Source organism: Neofelis nebulosa, chromosome 7 (genome assembly GCF_028018385.1).
Source record: "Neofelis nebulosa isolate mNeoNeb1 chromosome 7, mNeoNeb1.pri, whole genome shotgun sequence".
Lineage (NCBI taxonomy): Eukaryota > Metazoa > Chordata > Mammalia > Carnivora > Felidae > Neofelis > Neofelis nebulosa.
The window spans coordinates 35,446,198-35,464,444 of record NC_080788.1 but is presented as its reverse complement, the minus strand read 5'-3'; the positions used below and the strand labels follow the sequence as shown (position 1 = coordinate 35,464,444).

At 40.7% G+C, this 18,247-nt stretch overlaps 2 protein-coding genes across 6 annotated transcripts in view; one reads left to right on the top strand and one right to left on the bottom strand.

The window, feature by feature from the left end:
* The window catches only part of THAP10 (THAP domain containing 10), a 30,157-nt gene extending 29,086 nt beyond the window's left edge, over window positions 1-1,071 (bottom strand). The window contains exon 1 of one of the 2 annotated variants that reach the window (XM_058737209.1): window positions 432-1,071. In XM_058737209.1, the coding sequence (XP_058593192.1) occupies window positions 432-860 (429 nt within the window). In that variant the 5' untranslated portion in view covers window positions 861-1,071. The remainder of the gene's footprint in view (window positions 1-431) is intronic. The other variant, XM_058737208.1, reaches the window with a different exon arrangement.
* A 292-nt stretch (window positions 1,072-1,363) lies between these two features.
* LRRC49 (leucine rich repeat containing 49) overlaps window positions 1,364-18,247 on the top strand; it is a 145,327-nt gene continuing 128,443 nt past the window's right edge. Inside the window, exons 1-6 of one of the 4 annotated variants that reach the window (XM_058737201.1) lie at window positions 1,364-1,470; window positions 2,127-2,183; window positions 4,398-4,485; window positions 8,725-8,922; window positions 9,275-9,377; window positions 13,063-13,266. In XM_058737201.1, the coding sequence (XP_058593184.1) occupies window positions 1,423-1,470; window positions 2,127-2,183; window positions 4,398-4,485; window positions 8,725-8,922; window positions 9,275-9,377; window positions 13,063-13,266 (698 nt within the window). In that variant the 5' untranslated portion in view covers window positions 1,364-1,422. Of the gene's footprint in view, window positions 1,471-2,126; window positions 2,184-4,397; window positions 4,486-8,724; window positions 8,923-9,274; window positions 9,378-13,062; window positions 13,267-18,247 lie in introns of those variants that run through there. The other 3 variants (XM_058737202.1, XM_058737203.1, XM_058737204.1) reach the window with 3 other exon arrangements.

The following is an 18,247-nucleotide window of genomic DNA, read 5'->3' as shown; positions in this document are numbered from 1 at the left end:
CCTCATCAGTAGCCCCGCATCCCCTCAACCTCCCCCCTCCCCATCATTCTGGCAGTCATAATGGACATCTCCTCGAGCTTATGTAATATGTTATGCAAAGACGGTTTCAAGCACCCCAATTCCTTGAGATCTGCCCAAATGAAACCCTTTCTATTTAAAAAAAAAAAAAAGCCTACGAGAGTGTGTGTTTGGGGGAGGAAGAGGTAGAAGGAACTATAGTTCCAAAGTGTTCATGTTCTATAGGACCTTGAGGTCACCAATACAGCACACTCCTAATTTTACAGATGGGAAAACAGATCCTAATTTTACAGATGGGAAAACAGAACGCGTCGAGGCGAGGTGACCTTCCCCCAGGTGACACTAGTGGGAGAGCCGAGCCACAGTCCGGGGGTCCTCCCGCGACCCTCGGTGGACTCCTGGTGTCCCTTTACCTGTGAAGCCGCAGCCCTCTTCCTGGCCGGGAGGAGCGTACAGGAGGCTGGACCCGGGGCGGCCTCCGCCTGCCTCACCGCCTGGGGCTCTCCTCCCTTTTCGGGGCCGCCCGCTTGCTCTCCCTCTTCTTCCCCCTGGGGTGCCGGGCCGGACAGCCGGTGCAGGGTGGGCACGGCGCCCGCCACGAGCCTCAGGCGCTGCGAGAAGCGCAGATTCTTCTGGATAACTGAAGACACGTCAAAACAGGCCGGAGCGAAGTGGTCCGAGCAGATGACAGAGCGGTCGTTGCCCCCGTACCAGTCGGCGCGGCGGCCCCGCACGAAGCGGTCCCACAGCAGCCGCACAGCCCGGTCCTTGGGGAAGCGGAACAGCGACTTCCCGGACTTGGTGGTGTTGCCGCAGTGGGCGGCCACGCAGCGGGCCGGCATGGTGGCGGCCTCCGCCTCGGCACGCCAGCGCCTTCCTAGCCGGGGCGACGCGGGCCCCCTTCGCCTGCCCGCGCGGCGCAGGGCCACCGGAAGTACCCGGCTCGGGCGCCACAGAAGAGTCCGCGGTGCCTGGAGGTCGGCCTCTGCAGGCTCGCGCCGGTCCTCCCTCGAGAGCAGGTGGCCACGGGCAGAGGGATCCAAATTTCGCGCGGGCCGAGCCGAGGTGGGCCGGAAAGAGGAACGGACCGGAAGTGGTGGTTGCCACGGCTACCGAGGTGGCCGGCCTCCTCCCCGCCTCCTCCTCTCCACACTCCCGCTCTGTTTGTAAGACGCCTGGAAAGTAGGACGAGGAAGTGGGGACGCAGTGGGCCCCCACGAACATCACCAGAGGTTCTACCGACCGGGTTGGCCAGTCGATTTAGGAGAGGACCAGACCGGAAATGGTCGTCTCCATGGTAACCTATGAGCGGGTTGCCTGGGAGATGACCCCTTTCGGTCTCTGAGTCTCCGCTGTAGCGTCGCTTCTAAGGCAGATCTAACAGATCCTGGACTGTCTCCTGCCATGATTCCCGGGAAATACCGCTCTGTTTCTGGCCGGGCTGCGAACAACGTAGGTTGGGTCTCCTACTTTCCCCTTCTTCCCATTCGTATCGTTCTTTCTGACGGGCGTCTTTGTCCTAGGTGATGGGCTGTATTATTGGGATCAGGACCGCTGAATCTCCTCAAGCTATTGTCTGACCGAGGCTTGAGATTCGTGGACTGGACCAAGGCTCTTGGAGGGTATTTGATATAGAATGATGGGCATTCAAAGTCTTGTCCAGGTTCTTGGTTTCCCAGAAGGTGGAGCTGGTCTGCTGTGAAAGGCTACGATTCATTTTATAACCAGTCAACCCCCAGCCCTTTTTTTAATTAAGAAAGATAATTATTATTAATAGGCACTCCCACCTCCTTTACCTGTCCCATTGAGATATTTACTTAGACCTGAAATGGCAAGTGTCAAAAACCTGAAGTGCTAAGGTAGAGGGTTAAATCGCCGCAGACATTTTGGAAAATAAATCGCAGTGAAACCTTTTAATTCTCAGTCCTGATTTTATTGTTTTCAGCAAATCCTCAGAACACGATCATTTAGCACAAACAAAAAACAAGCGTTCTATTTTATCCTAAGTTTTTGTTATGTCTTTATCTGTACTGGTTTGGGGAGGAATATGTGTGTGGGGGGGTATTTAAGTTAAGAGCATATTTGATGCTTTAATTTTTACATTGCAGGTGAACTGTGGGCTTCATCTGGTGATTCAGACATCATCGCTTCCTGAAAAAAGCAAAGTAAGATTTAAGCAGATTTGTACTTAAATTGAAGATGAATTATTTTATAATCTACACAAATAGCATGATTTAAAGAGCAGAACTAAAGCTAATTTTTATTTTCTGCCCACATAAAGTCAAAAAGCCTCTTTTAAAAACTGGTTGTTATTTCACCAATTACAAGATGTGAGTTTTCCTTTCTTTTCTTTTAAATGTTTATTTATTTATTTTGAGAGAGAGAGAGAGAGAGAGCATGCACAGGGAGAAGCATAGAGAGAGGGGGAGAGAGAGAATCCCGAGCAGGCACCACACTCGGCACAGACCCCTAAGCAGGGCTCGATCTCACGACTGAGAGATCATAACCTGAGTGGAAATTAAGAGTCCATCACCTAACCAAATGAGCCACCCAGGAGCCCTGAGGTTTTTTTTTTCCTTTTCTTTTTACATTTAAAAATTTCTTAAATTAGGATTCTTCTTAAAATTCATGGCACATCATAGTTTAATTGGGAAAGTTTTTTCTTTCTTAGTAGTGGGTAAAATGATGGTGTGTCTTACTACCAATGGCATCTTATAATGAATAAAAATGCGATAATTTAGGGGGATACATCTCCACATTCCATTTAAAATCAGGGGAGAAAATAATACATTAGCAGTGGAAATATATTAGGCTTCATGCTATTTAGAAGTTAAGATACGAACCTAAGATTCTTTTTTCCCCTAATTTGTGCACAGTATTTCTGGCGTTTCCATTACGTCTAGCTTTAGATTTGATACACCTGTTTTTCTTTCCCTCCTGTCTCACCTCAGCATTCAAACATATTTACCTACCTCCCACACTGTCTCAAGACATAAAACAATTTTTCCCCGTTTGACCAAGTTGGATACCTCCAACCATCGCAATTCAGATTTTTCCTAAAAAATTGTTCAATAGATGTCACTGGGAGAACTGTAAAGTGAAGGACAGTTTACAAATAACAGCATGAGGAGGGTAGGGAGAATCAATGGGAGGACAGACATTATTTGTCAAGGAGGCAGTAGTTGATGACATTATTATATGAAAATAAACACTGGGAAAATCGATCATTTGATCATCTTAGATAAATAACAGTTAGATAGCTTAATTGAAAATTATTTATATTGAAATATAAATTGAAAATATTTTTCAATTCAATTGAAATAAAATTGAGAATTTATTATAATTGGACATAATGAATTCCCTCCAAAGTTTTACTAGTTGATTTCACTGGACAAATCCTGTTCTATCATTAGAATGTACTTCTAGGAACTGTGTGCCTCATCCAAATTCTCTTCAAACCATTTGCTTCCTCTAGGGTAGACATATGTTCTGAGAAAATACCTTTAACTCATATACTTCATAAAGTTAGAATACAAATGCTATTATAATGTTTATAGTATGTATGAATCAGAAGCATCATAGTTTTTAAGATATGTATTTAGGGTTTTTTCTGTGACTAATCATGAGAGGTTGTTTTGATTTTGTTTTTCTCCGTTCTGCCAAATAATTTAAAATCAATTTAGAGAAAAACCTTCTTAGAAGGTTTAGATATACAATTTCATTATAATTGAACATAAATGAATTGTGATGATAAAAACATAGTGATTTTTTTGCCAACAGAATTTAGTTTCTGTTGTATGTTTTTTGCTTTTGTTTTCTAGAAAATAATTCTTTTAATCATTGTAGTTTTGGTGAGGGTATGGAGGAATTGCAGGTGGTTTGGAACGTGTTTTCATTTGACTTCATGAAATCGACTCTGTGTGTGTGTGTGTGTGTGTGTGTGTGTGGTAAGAAACACATAACATAAAATTTACCATTGTAGCCATTTTAAGTATTTAATACCATTTGAAGTATTTAATACCATTTACCACTAAATGGTATTAAATACATCCACAAGGTTGTATATCCATCATCATTATGTAGTTCTAGACCTTTTTGTCACCCAGAAGGGAGTCCCCTGTACCCATTAAGCAATCACTCCCCATTCCTTCTTCCCACCCGCTTTGAAAGCCACAAATCTGTTTCCTGTCTCTGCAGATTTTCTTATTATTAGTACTTAATAGATGGAATCATACATGATGTACCATTTTGCGTCTGGCTTCTTTCACTTAATGTGTTTTCAGGGTTCATCTCTGCTGTGGCGTGTATCAGTATTGTATGTAATTTTATAATTATCTTCAATCCTTACTGTGAAATTCTTCCCAAAATATGTGTTTTAGGTTGAATTCAAGCTAAATAAAGAAACACCATCATTCCCTGGTCGACTCTTACAACATGACCTTGAAAGAAACTACTCAAGTAGGCAAGGTAGAGATCAGCTATGGTTTATCTTCTTCGGGTAACATTGCTTAATAAGTTTAACTACTTAAATCCAAATAGACTTGAATGAAAAATGAAATGGTTCATTAACCAATGGTTAATTAATTAAATTGGTTTTGTATTTACTTAGATATGAATTGGTTTTATATACACAGCATACTAGATTATTTCCAATACAGAAAAAGCAGTTATAGTGTTGTTTGGGGTGAGCTATGTACAACATAATGGGAAAGAATCTTCCAAATACTGTATTAGAACTAGGAAAAATGGCTAATCAATGGGGGTAAGAGTATGGGAACACAGATTTTAGGAAATAAGGAGACAGTGGAAAGAGTGACAAATCACGAGTAGAAAAGAAAATCTCTTTCTTTCCCTTACTAGTGCATATAATTATGGATATTTTATATCAAAGGCCTTAAACTTTAGTGTGTATCCCCCAAGATTTTGTTAGAAAGGCAGGTTCCTAATACTCCCCTTCCTTTCTTCCTCTTCCCCATTCTGATTTTGTGGGTCTTGGGTGGGATTTGGAAATGTGCATTTTAATGTCTTGAGTGATTCTGATGGATATGGCTTGTAGACCACGCTTTGGAAAACACTGCCTTATATGATCTGGTCATATTTCTGAAATGTATTTTTCAGTTCAAGGAGAAATTTCCTTTAGTACATTTGAGTTGTTAGTTGGTTGCTGACAACTGCGAGCCATCTGTAATGGGCTAGCTTGAAGCACTACAGAATCCTTGTATACGGAACCACCCCCACCTTCTAGGAGTTTGTATGAGAGTGTTGATCAGTATAGGCACGTCTAGACTGTTCATCTCATTACTATATGAGCATGTGGTCATTTTGAATATTTAATTAGTTTTCATTTTTTGTTTTGTGGCTGCAGGACCTTCTTGGGCCTGTCTCATCTGACATAGGACTTTTCTCTTTCCTGTATCCTACAGTCTTGTCTTGGCCATGGTAGACATGGGATCAACCTAACTGCAGTCCCACACTGCAGGAAGCATCTGTCTTTGCCTCTTTTGTTCAGTTCAGTACATGTCTATTGAGTATGTACCATGTGTTCGACAATGTGTTAGGCACAGAGTTACAGACGTGAACCTGAAAATTCTCAAGTAGGATTTTCTATGTTTGCATGGTGAATTTCCTTCATATTTTTGCTGATAATATCTTCAATTTGTTTTCTATATCAGGAGTCAAACTTACATACTTCTCCCGAGCTACTCTTGAGTTAGAAGAGTAAGTTGATATGCAGATTTCTGGATGACTGGCCAGGTTAAATTTATTTAAGTGGTAAGGTGTTACTAGATATTAGTAATGGGAAAATAGTGTGGAACACTGAATTTTGTGAACCTACCAGAAGAATAAAGTTTTATACATAAGTGATGACTCATAAGATACAAAATTCTCTAGGGAAAAATAAAACTTTTTTTTTTCATTGAAGGATTTTATTCAAAATCATTCTCTGGAACAGGCTACTCATTTGTACCCAGTTGTTTCTAAATGTGCCTCCTCCATAGTTCTAGGCAGTTTCATGCAAAGAAGGCTACATGGCGTGTAGCTGTTTTCTCGACTTTTGTACTCACCATTCTACCTGCAAAGGCATAAAACTTTGGAGAAATTATAAGTAGCACTTTGTCAGGAAAGTTTGGGAATCTTTATCGAATAAACTGAATGATACGCAATCATTATAATTAATTTCACTCCATTTCTTATTTTTCTCTATTTTTTCAAAATTAATTAAATGTATATGGTAGCCTGCCAGCATAAATTAATCAATGATACTCTCAGTCTAAAGGAAAGAAGCTCAATTTTTTATTTGAGCCAGTAAGTCTAAAACTTGGTATGTAATTTCTTTTGGGCTTTTTGGAATAGTATTAAGAGTTGATACCTGTATCCTTGAGATTTTGTAAGAGCCATATATTCCGGGGATACAATAAAATCCCAGTTAGCCAGAGTTTAGTTTGTTAGATCCCTTAAGTAAGAGTTCTAAAATATGTATAGAGAGAGGAAAAGGCAGTGCTTCAGTCTTAAGATCATAATAAATCAGTGGAAAATCTAGAATCAGAATCTCAAAGATAAGGCTGAGTGGACACACATATCTGACCATCTACTGTATCACTCATCCATGTGTTTTTTTCCATCCATCCACTTACCCATCCACTTCCCCATCCATTGATCTGTCTAGGGTGCAGTGCAGTAAAGATTCTCACTGAATATAGGCCTTTATTGAAAGAATGCTCAGCACTTTTATACCAAAATACAAGATTTTGATTTTCTTTTTTTTTTTTTTAACAGAAATAGTATATACTACCCTCGATCTTAGCCAAAAGGCCGAGAACCGATCACAGAAATAGTACATACAAGACAGATTTCCAGTTAACTCTTAGTAAATTGGAAAATCAGTTAATTTACAGATTGCTTACCGAATTTAGATGTGGCCAAGAATATAAAGAGTGTAAAATGAAGTCTGTGTCCCAAAGAGTTTATAAATTTAATTGGGAAAACAAGGGCTTCATATATGGTCAATTAAATAGTGACATATGAAATAATAACAGGAAATGTTTAATTAAAATGTTGCCACATAGTAATGTGGTTTATATGTAGGGTGAAACATCCCACAAAGATATATGGGTGTTTGATCCACAAATATGTGTGCATTTATGTGGGTGTTTATATATCCACATAAATACGTGTATGTTTCAGTCATAGTTCATTCCGGTTTCCAGTCATTCAGAGGATCTTGTTTGTGGGTTTTACGGCCTTTCTCCTAATCATTCTCATTCTATGCTGTTTATTGTAAGATATGTATCTTATCTCTATGTATATCACACTGATCATGATAGTAAGCTCATCATGGGGATTGGGATTATGACTTCTGCATATAATAGGAGCTGAAAAGTGTGAGCATAAAACTCCTTTGTTCACTAAGCATGACTGAAATTACCCTTTGATTATTTCCTCTATACCTCAGGTCTTTTGAAGTTTAAATCTGCCTCTTAAACTGAGGATTGGTTTGAAACATTAACAAAATAATTTTAAAAATCTAACTCTAATGCTAATAAGAAAAATCAAGTTTGTCCATTGTTTGGAGTTTTACCTTTATAATCTTTAGCTGACCAGTTACACCTTAATCAGTTAATTCTGAGACCAATTTTTGTTTGTTTTTGTTTTTTTTAACCATCTGAATTTTGATTTCCACATCAGTTTACTGAATCACGGTTTCTTTCCTATTCTGCTAGGAGCCGAATCCTATCCCAAGACCGGTTCATTGGCGAACATGATGTCAGTTCTGAATGCGTATACTCTAGAACCTCATTATTAGCTATAGTGATGTTTTGTAGAAGTTAGAAAAGTGGAGTATTAGCACTGATTATTTTGTGCAAGAAGCTAGCTGTGTGATACTTCGGTTTATACCTTGCAGACCTATGGAAGCCAGCAGATACCATTGCTTTACAGCTTTTTAATACTATCTATATGGAACTTGATTTTAATTTGCCATCATATTATCTGATGGTCTCCCCAAAAGTATGTTAGCTTTCTAGATTTGGTTTTATGATTTTATCTTGGTGGTCCGTTTGAGCAGAATTCTGTGGTAACCATAGTTTCCTTTTTACTGCTTATTGCTCCCTCCAGCATCAATTGCTGCCTTCAGGAATGTTGTCTTTATAGGAGAAAATACAGTAGATTTCTTCTGGTGTTCAAACTTTCTCCTTTAGCCCATTACTCAAATCCTACCTCGTCTCTGGAACTCCCCAGCATCTTTTCCTGACCATTCTGCATTATTCTGGGTCTTTAGAATATATCCTAACATCCACCTCCCCCCAAACCCGTTTGTAGCCATCTTCTTAAGTGAAAAATAATTGTCACATTTATGTGTGATTATATAAGAGATACCATTTTTATCCTGCATTTTGTGTATAGTTTGTTAACTTCATATGTGTTTGGCCATTAGGTTGCAAGCTACTCGCTGGCAGTCAGGTTAATAGGACCGCAGCCTGTTCACCCTATAGGAGTGTCATACCCTGGGGACCCTAACTACAATTGTACAGCATTTATCCACATCCATTGGTCTCTGCAGTATTTTCAACTAATAGTAGCTGAACGTACACAGAAAAAGTGACGATGCCAGCTTTACGTTTGCTCTCCCAGACTACTTTCTCTGTATTTCCAGTAGCAAAGTCATGTATTGTGTAGCTTTGTGACCAACTTTTTGATATTTTGAAGGAGATGGAAGAGTAATAAGCCCTTCGCCTCGTAATAAATCATCATGCATCTCGTCCACAACAAACGTGACAGATCTATGTGGGCTGGAAATGAAAACTACCATGAGCTCCTTATCAGCATTTGGAGATTCTTCCTTTCAGACACCTTCAAAGTCCAGAACCCGGCAGGGCTGTCATAGTGCTGGCCCAAACGTATCTGGTAATGAGGGACCGCCATGTCAGTTATAAGAGAGTTAAATTTTAGTACGAGGAGTCAGCCTTATAAAGGGGTAAAGATGACACTAGAGTTGTTCTGTACTCTCAGCCAATCTCTAGGGTGAGGGAAAAATGATTTGGTCTATACGGAACGTATATGCAGAATACATAGTTGAGGTTTGAGGAGGAAAGAAACAAACTCAAATGTGATAATTTTAAATGTGGAGAGCTATGGAAACTGTACTTTCCAGAAAAGATATTTGTAGGTGCCAAAGTTCTCCAAATATAAGATAACTTCAGTCTTGAGATTTTAAAGGTTTTTCTTAATCAAGTAATTTGTGTATCGTTTTCAATAGGTGATCATATTAATCTGGCGAGCTCATCAATGCCATCATTTCCCATTCTCCAACGTTCTTCCGAAGAGAAAATTCTTTACTCAGACAGGTTGACCCTAGAAAGGTGAGGACAATTTATTTTATTTTATTTTATTTTATTTATTTTTACTAGATAATACATAAGCCTGGTTCAAGTTTGGAAAAGTACAAGTCTCTCTCCCTTCTCCTGTTCTCTAGCTCTTCAGTTCTCCCACGTACGTATAAAACTGTTACCACTTTTTTATTTATCCTTCCAGGGGTGTGGGGAGGGATTTTATAGCTATATAATGTAACAGAGCTTACCTATATCCTGAAAGAGTAGTACGGTAATTCTGGAGTATGACATTGATAAAAATGGATTTTAGGGTAGAAAAACTTTATCACATGGTCCTCGTATGGGCCCTTAGGGCCCTATCCAGTTACCTCACTGGTCCAACCTCCTCCTAATCTCTCCTTCATTCACTCTGCCACATTTACGCCTACCTCCTTGCTGCCCCTTGAATACACCAAGCATGCTTACACCTCAGGGCATTTGCACTTGATGTTCCTTCGGCCTGGAATGTGGTTCCCCCACGTATCAGTAGGCTCACTCCCTCACCTCCTTCAGGTCTTCACTCAAATGTTATCATGCTGGGGACGACCTTCCCCGCCCACCCTGTCTAAAGCTACTATCCCTTCCACCCTGCTACTCCCCAGCCCCCTTCTCTGCTTTATTCTTCTTCTTAGTCCTTATCACTTTCTAACATTAAATATTTTACTTATCAAGTTTATTGTCCATCTCATCTTACTGGAATATAAGCTCCACAAACACTGGGAGTTTTGTTCAGTTGTGTATCCCCAGCCCCTAGAACAGAGCCTGAGGAAAAATAGACTAAAAAACGTTGGAATGCGTGAATATATTTAGGATTTGATCCCTAGCTTTAAGTCTAGGAAGCCCTCTGCAATAGAATGGTGGATGAAGCACCCGTACCCTACCTTAGTGCTATGAGCAGCCTAGAGGAGCCATCTCTGCCTCGCATACCTTTAGCTTAGCGGTGCGTTTCCAAGAGCAAACTGGTAAGCAGACTTCTGACGCTGGCAGTGCCTGACAGTAAATTGTCATGGACCATTTGTGTGTCTGGTTGGGAGAAAGCTCTCTGGAGGGCTGTTGTATTGTAGGCAGAGCACCACTTGAGGGCACTAATTCTCGTGCCAGGTTGGCAGTATTGCTGGGTTTTGTGATCTAACGCCATCTAATGTTTGTAACTCTTCCGATACCATTTTAACGTTTTGAGGGATCTTCTGGAAATTTTTATCTCCGTCTTTACAAGCCCAGCCAGGAATAGTACCTCAGCCCTGCAGTTGCATGGGCCTTGATACTAACAGGAGCCGGTGTTTGTGAGGCCGAGAGATAACAGGTCAGGCACTTGCGTGGTAGCTTGTGGTGGTTCAGGCAGTTGTGAAGATGGTCCTTGTATCATGGGCATCTGGGGGGAAGAAGCCGGCTGGTCAGGTGGAGACTTGCTTCCCAGGGAAAGGCAGGACCAAGGAGTCGGTTCGGTTTCAAAGGCTGGGTGTGAAATGGCAGGATTGCAAAATGCCATAAGCTCAAGCATAATTTGATCAGTACCAGGGTGTGACCAAGAAAGTGGGGCTAGCAGCAAGAGCCTTAGGGATCATTATTTGAGAGCCAGGGGTAGTGGCCGTGGTTTCCAAAGGCAGATCTTCCTCACTGCAGCTTCTGAGCCAGGAGACTGAGGGGTCAAGGGGAGAATGTAGCCCGAGAAGAAATGCTTGGAGAGCTAGGCTCTGGCTGTCCTGGGAGTTAGGGTAGGCCAGGAGCACCAGGAAGGCAGCCTTCCAGCACCAAGCAGGAAACACAGAGGCAAAAGTACAGTCCAGTAAACACCTGGTATGGGGCAGGAGGTGTAGCAACTGGGCGATTTTGTAGGCAGGATGACCCCCGCGGAGAGCACTGCCTTTTTATGTGTGTGTGTTTGCTTGGTTTGCTGGATGGCAGGGACTTAGGGGGTTAAGGGGTGGACGCGTGAGCCTTGGATCTGGGATTTAGTCACTGGATTTGGAATCTGAGAAAGTGACTTTATTTTAAGCTACAATAGTTTATGTAAGAGGGAGGTCCGAGATTATTTATTTTCTTTTCTCAGTAAAGACTGACTCAAAACTTGGATGAACTAGAAGCTGGGGGTATTGGTAAGTTTAATTAAGAGAAACAGACGAAATCCGGAGCAGGAAAAAATGAGACAATATAAGTTTTTTGCTAAGTGAATAAAGATATACATTTTAAATTAGAATATTTGTAATTTATTAATTTATAACTGATAAAACACGGAGCAAATTAGTATATTTGAATGCATGAAATGAATTCAAAATACTAAGCATACGTGAAAAGAATTCAACTATTATCTGTTATGTTTTACTTTTCTTCTATTTTAAACTGATTTTTTCAGGGTCTCTATTTTTAAACATCATATCTTTTTTGTTTAATTTTTTTAATGTTTATTTGATTTTTAAGAGAGAGAGCGCGCGCGCGCTCACGCGTGTGTGTGTACGCGTGTTGGGGAGGGGCAGAGACCAAGGGAGACACAGGATCCAAAACAGGCTCCAGGCTCTGAGCTGTCAGCACACAGCAAATGGGGGGCTCGAACTCACAAACCGTGAGATCATGACCTGAGCCGAAGTCCCATGCTTAACCGACTGAGCCACTTACTTAGGGGCCCCTAAACATCATATCTTTGTTGGCCATTAGCATTCAGTCATTTCCTTGTGCTAATCACTCTGTTTTCTCTAAATGAGGTTGGTTCTGATCACTTCCACAGTTTTACTCATGCTTGATTTATTTTCTTTAGAGATTCTATTGACTTGATTTTTACTGAAAGGAAATAGTTCTAATAAGTCTCCCCATTAGAGTTGTTCACATGCTGGTCGATAGAGCCACATTTTCCTTGAACACTGTTGAAAATCTCAGAGTAGAATCCCTCCTATCTGCCATATGTTGCACCAGTAGAATTCTTAAAGCGCCCTGCACATATTTACTTCACATGTAATATATGATAGCTTTTTGCATAATAGAGACTGAGTCTTTCAGATACAGCTAAAGGCATATATTAGTAAAGGTTCCATCGTGTCCTTTAGCATTCTAAATGTTCTGCGAAGTCTAGAGTTAATGTTGAATGTGTAATCATATTTTTAAAATCTAAGTTTCTGAGGACTACTTTTCCATGCATGGATTTCAGGATGAAACTGTTTCCATCAGGTGAACTGTAGACGGCCGAATTTCTTCCTCTTCCCAAGATGTCATTCAGCTCTAGAGTCAGTGATTCTGTGAGACACCTGTATATATGTGTTTTGTTTTTGTTTTTGTTTTTTTTTCCTGATGACTTAGTTGCCTGGGAGGTCTTTGTATCAGTGGATTCACATCAAGGTCATTTCTTTGGTTATGTGACGTGGCTCTTTGAATCATCTCAACTTTCACCACAGAAGGCAATTACATTGAGTGTTTTCTGATGTTAAGTCCATTTAATGTGAAATAATCAATATTGGAGATTTTTTTTAATATAATGAGAGCTTAGACTTAATTTTGATAAATGCCTTTGGCAAAGTACATTGTCTTTTAATAGAGATGATTTACAATAGTTCCTGGAGGCAAGAAGTGGTTGTATTTACCTTTTTCTCCTGGCAGCATGGGAACACAAAGATACTATTAATAACATTCTTAAGAGGAGGCATATTGTCACATTGAAACCTTATTTACTTTCAAAAATGTTTTCTAGGCAAAAGCTGACAGTGTGTCCTATCATTGATGGAGAAGAACACCTTCGTTTGTTGAACTTTCAACACAATTTTATAACTCGGATCCAAAATATTTCTAATCTACAGAGGCTAATATTCTTGGATTTATATGATAACCAAATTGAAGAAATCAGTGGGCTTTCTACTCTGAGATCCCTCCGTGTCCTTCTGCTGGGAAAAAACAGGTAATCTTTGTAGAGCATATTTGTTTATTTACTTAGGGCTAATGTTGAGTCTCCTGGTGTTCAGATAATGTGTCAGAATTGAATAATACTTAAGAAACTAATAGGCTAAAATTTGGAAAGAGTATTTGCGTGGATTAAGATTCAGTCATAATTTATCTTATGAGATTCAGTCTAACAGCCAAACCAAATAATATTTATTGAATGCATATTTTATTATTTCCATTGCTTTCCAGTGCCATATCTTATATGGAAGTGAATAGCAAACTTTGGCCTTAACTTTATGTTTTCATGGGCTATATTATGTAAACATGAGTAGTCACTTCAGGCTTATGTGTTTCACTTGTAATTCTCAGTGCTTGACTGAGGGTAGATATTTGATATTTCGTGCTTGTCAAAGCAAAATTCGTGATTGATTCTTTTTTGGATGGTGTTTTCAGTGTGTATTTAATATTATATCCTTTATAAACTTCCCCAGTTCCTTTAAAAATTTTTTTCTTTATTTTTTTGAGAGAGAGACAGACAGAGCATGAGCTTGGGAGGAGCAGAGAGAGAGGCAGACACAGAATCCAAAATAGACTCCAGGCTCCAAGCTGTCAGCAAGGAGCCTGACGCAGGGCTCGAACCCATAAATCGCGAGATCATGACCTGAGCCGAAGTCCGAAGCTCAACTACTGAGCCATCCAGGTGCCCTGCCCCAGGTCCTTTTATAAGGCTCTATTGTGTAGTGCAGTTACACAATTTCTGACTAATTTCCTTGAGATTTGTCCATGATTTTCTCTCCATTCTGTTTTACTAGATAGTTTTTGCAATGCCTACAAAGAAGGGCTGTTTAGCAAACCCCAAAATGATTTTTGTATTATCAAATAATGAATTTTAAATACAGCATTATATCCAAGCTTGGTTCCCCTCCCTTCCCCCCACCCCCACAGCATGGATCTTGAATTACCTCTTTATTCTCACTGGCTGGTGGTAATAGTAAGGTGCTTTTTCCAAGATCATGTCCCAGAATTCTAGGCTCTTGTCTCTTCTCTGTGGTTTCTGTCTCTGTCTCTGTCTCTCTCTTTTTTTTAATATATATATATATTTTAAGTTTATTCACTTATTTTGTCAGAGAGAGACGTGGGAGGGGCAGAGAGAATCCCAAGCAGGCTCTGCACTGTCAGCAGGGCCGGACGCAGCTCTCAGTCTCACGAACTGTGAGATCATGACCTGAGCCGAAACCAAACGTCAGATGCTTAACTGACTGAGCCACCCAGGTGCCCCTTTTCTCTGTGGTTTCTCGAAGGTGCCCACCAATGTAGTTTATCGCCTATACTTGGTTCAAGCGTCAAACTGAGCATTATGGTAGCTGGATGGAATTTGGGGAAATTAGAGAAGCGTGGAGTATTAGAGCTTGAAGTGACCTCAGAGATCAACTTTCTCATTTCACAGATGAAGAAATGGAGATGTAAAGTGACTTTTGCAAGGTTGGATATGTAGAAACTGTACACAGTAAGAGTATGCCAGCGGAGTAGTTTACCGGGTAAAGTAAGAAGTCAACTTTTCACACATTTAAGGCATTCTCTTCTACGTGCTCCCTGTTCGCTCTCCCAGAGATTTCTTAACTACTTTCTGAGCCTTGGAGTTATTGATCTGTTTGTGTAGCTTCTATTTATTCTTTAGTAGCATTGCCTTTGGGCTCTTCCTTCAGTCCCGGGGTAAGGTGCTTCATAGTGACATTTTTAACTTCCTTTGCTAGTTTTATTTATTTATTTATTTATTTTTTTAAATTTTTTTTTTTTTTTCAACGTTTTTTATTTATTTTTGGGACAGAGAGAGACAGAGCATGAACGGGGAGGAGCAGAGAGAGAGGAAGACACAGAATCGGAAACAGGCTCCAGGCTCCGAGCCATCAGCCCAGAGCCTGACGCGGGGCTCGAACTCACAGACTGTGAGATCGTGACCTGGCTGAAGTCGGACGCTTAACCGACTGCGCCACCCAGGCGCCCCTATTTATTTTTATTTTTAAAAAATTTTTAATGTGCATTTATTTTTGAGAGAGAGAGTGTGTGTGAGCAGGGGAGGGGCAGAGAGAGAGGGAGACACAGAATCCGAAGCCTGATGTGGGGCTTGAACCTGTGAACCACGAGATCAGGACCTGAGCCAAAGTCAGACGCTTAACTGACTGAGCCACCCAGGTGCCCCTCCTTTGCTAGTTTTGAACATAAATTCTAAGAGCAGCTCCTGGGTCCCAATGTTTTAAATCCTCTCTCAGTCTACTTTTTTTTTTTTTTCCTGCTTCTACTTTGCAGCTTCTCTGGCTTCTCAGAAATAAACTTTTAAGTTTTTAAAAAATAATTTATGCCTTGGAGACACCAGTCCCATCTGGCCTTCTGACCTTTTCAGAGGTCACTTTGCTCTTCTAAGTCTAAGGGACCTAACGCCCTTTTCTAGGTCCTTATCTTGGTCAATCAAGTAAAAACAATCTAATGCACTCTCCTCTTTCTACTCCCATCTTTTTGTTTGTTTTGTTTGCGTTTGGTCCTGTTTTACTTTATTTTTCACATAGAGAAAATAGCTGTGAAACAGTTTTAGAGCTGCTAGTGTTCTCAAATAAAAAAGAAAGTCAGAAAGACAACTTTTCACATTCTCCCAAAATGCATATTTCTGAAGTATCAGAACAACCCAAATCTTTCAGGTGTTCTCTGGCCAGCAGACTTTGTCACAGCAAGGGGCCTGTGAGCCTTGAAGATGCAAATCTATCCTGAGGCAGTACAGGCACAAATCTGGCTGAGGGATGCTGGAGTGGGGATGAGCTTACCCTGGCTCCTCAGGTTTGTCTTGGGTGTATTGTTGCCCCCTCCTGGGCGAGAGTCCAGAAAGTTTTCTCCCTCTCACTTTGCAAAGCACTGCACCATGTTTTAGTTCAAGACAGTGGAACCAGGTGTTAAAATCCAGGGCAACCACATTCCTCTAAGTTCAAGCAACTGCGACAAAGATTTCTGCTGAAATGTACTGAGAGTCTGTATGTGAAATTTACATTGCTTCGGAAGAACCCCCCTACTGCTCTGCTACTGAAGTTCTTGCCGTCTGACTCCTCTGCTTTCTATATTCCTATTTATCTTTGTGAGATTCTGGTGCCCTCAGATCACAGGCTAATGGATAGAACTTCTATGCCCTTTTGTCTGATCACCCAGGACTATAGATCTAAAACTCTCAGCCAGGCCCTGGGATTCCATATTCCTTTCCTATTGATTCCTTGAAGGTCTCCACTTAAGGATTTGTCTTTGACTCCTAAAAAGCCTAGCCTTCATAGAGATTCTGTAGTGTAGTCCTTACGCAGGCATCATAACGTAGCCTGCAGAGATGGGCTGTGATGTACCCCTCGTGGTCTGCAGCTGAGGTGATGGGTGGGGCTTGTCTTTTTCCAGTTTCAGTCCATTTAGTAGGAGAACTTCTTTTAAAAAATCTTTCAGGTCATATTGAGAATTGGCTAGAATTCTGCAAATTTCACATATCGGTATCTAATCTGACCAGTGATCTCCTGGTCAACTGATGCCTTAATATGCCTCTGAATTCATTTTGATTGGATCTGTTTTTAGGTAATTTCAGGTGCTGGGGGTAGGGAAAGAATCTATGACAAAGGCAGTTCTGAAGACAAGACAGCAAGATGTTTGGTTGGTCTTGGGTTTCACTGACAGCGACTTGCCTGCTTTTTTCCCTAATCACTGGGGCAGTCCAAATCGGAAGTGAGAGTCGCAAAGCCACCGTGTGTCAAAGCTTAAAGAAAGCTGGAAGTCACAACATACAGGAACTGTTTTACTCGACAGCTTAACGGTATGTGAGGCCCTGGTGGAATTCTATGGGAAGAATTGACTGTGCACGAAGCTTTCTGAGATTGAAGTACCTTAAAACTGCCCAGGGTTTCTGATAAATACAGAAACAGAACACATGGATCCTCCAACAAATCAGAGAACTTCAGGCTGAGACAGCCTCCATCCCTTGTGTATCATTTTCAAAATGTTAAACATATAATTCCCAGACAAATAGTAGTTACAGGCCAATGTTTTAATTAACTCAATAATGAGGGAACTAGTAGGATGACAAAGCTGACTCAAAAGGAGGATAAGAGAAACTGATGCATAGTCAATGGGAAATAAAAAGTGCCAGAATATGATTAAGTTATGAAACAGGCCCATGTCCTACAGAGCAGTGAAGTTATCACCCTGTGGGTTATTTTTTCTAACAGACGAAAATAAATTACATTCCTACCTGGCAAAAATCATCATCATAGCTTAAATCCGTTTTCTGTGAGTTAGTACATAACTTTGCAGAGTTGGGGCTCTAATCAGTAGTAAATGGGTGATCCTTAGGTACGCTTGTTCCCAGTGCTCTGATATGACATTGAAGGGACATGAGGTCATTCCTTTGCCTTATTTCCACGTTTTGGTAATCTACACTGAGAAGCACCCCTACTCTACCTACCTGATCACAGTTTTATAAAATTGGTTTTTATGCTAGTGTTTTTCACTTGAATATATTTTATTATTTACATCTTTCCAGGTCATTAAACATTCTTTGAAAAAACATTTGTTTTGAAAATATATCTTTAAGAGCTGCATAATGTATAGTTATGTAGACAGATGTGTAATAGTTAATATTTTCCCTGTTAGACACTTATATTGTGTCCTTTTTTTTTTGCTATGATAATGCTGTGATAAATATCCTTATCCATAAATCTTTGTATGCCTCTCTGATTATATCCTTAGAATATGCTTTAGTATTTTCTAAGTAGGTGAGTTCATTCTCATGAAACTGAAACGCCCAGAGTCTAAGAGACCCCCAAAAATGAACCACCAGAGTCCAGAGTCAAAGCTAAGCAGCAAGGGTCATTTATTGCAGGTTCGAACCTGGACCTCTGCGCCCCCGTTGCTGGTGACGCCAAGAGGCCCTGAGAGAGGTTTTTACACCCCTTTTATAGACAGGTACAAACAAGTCATGG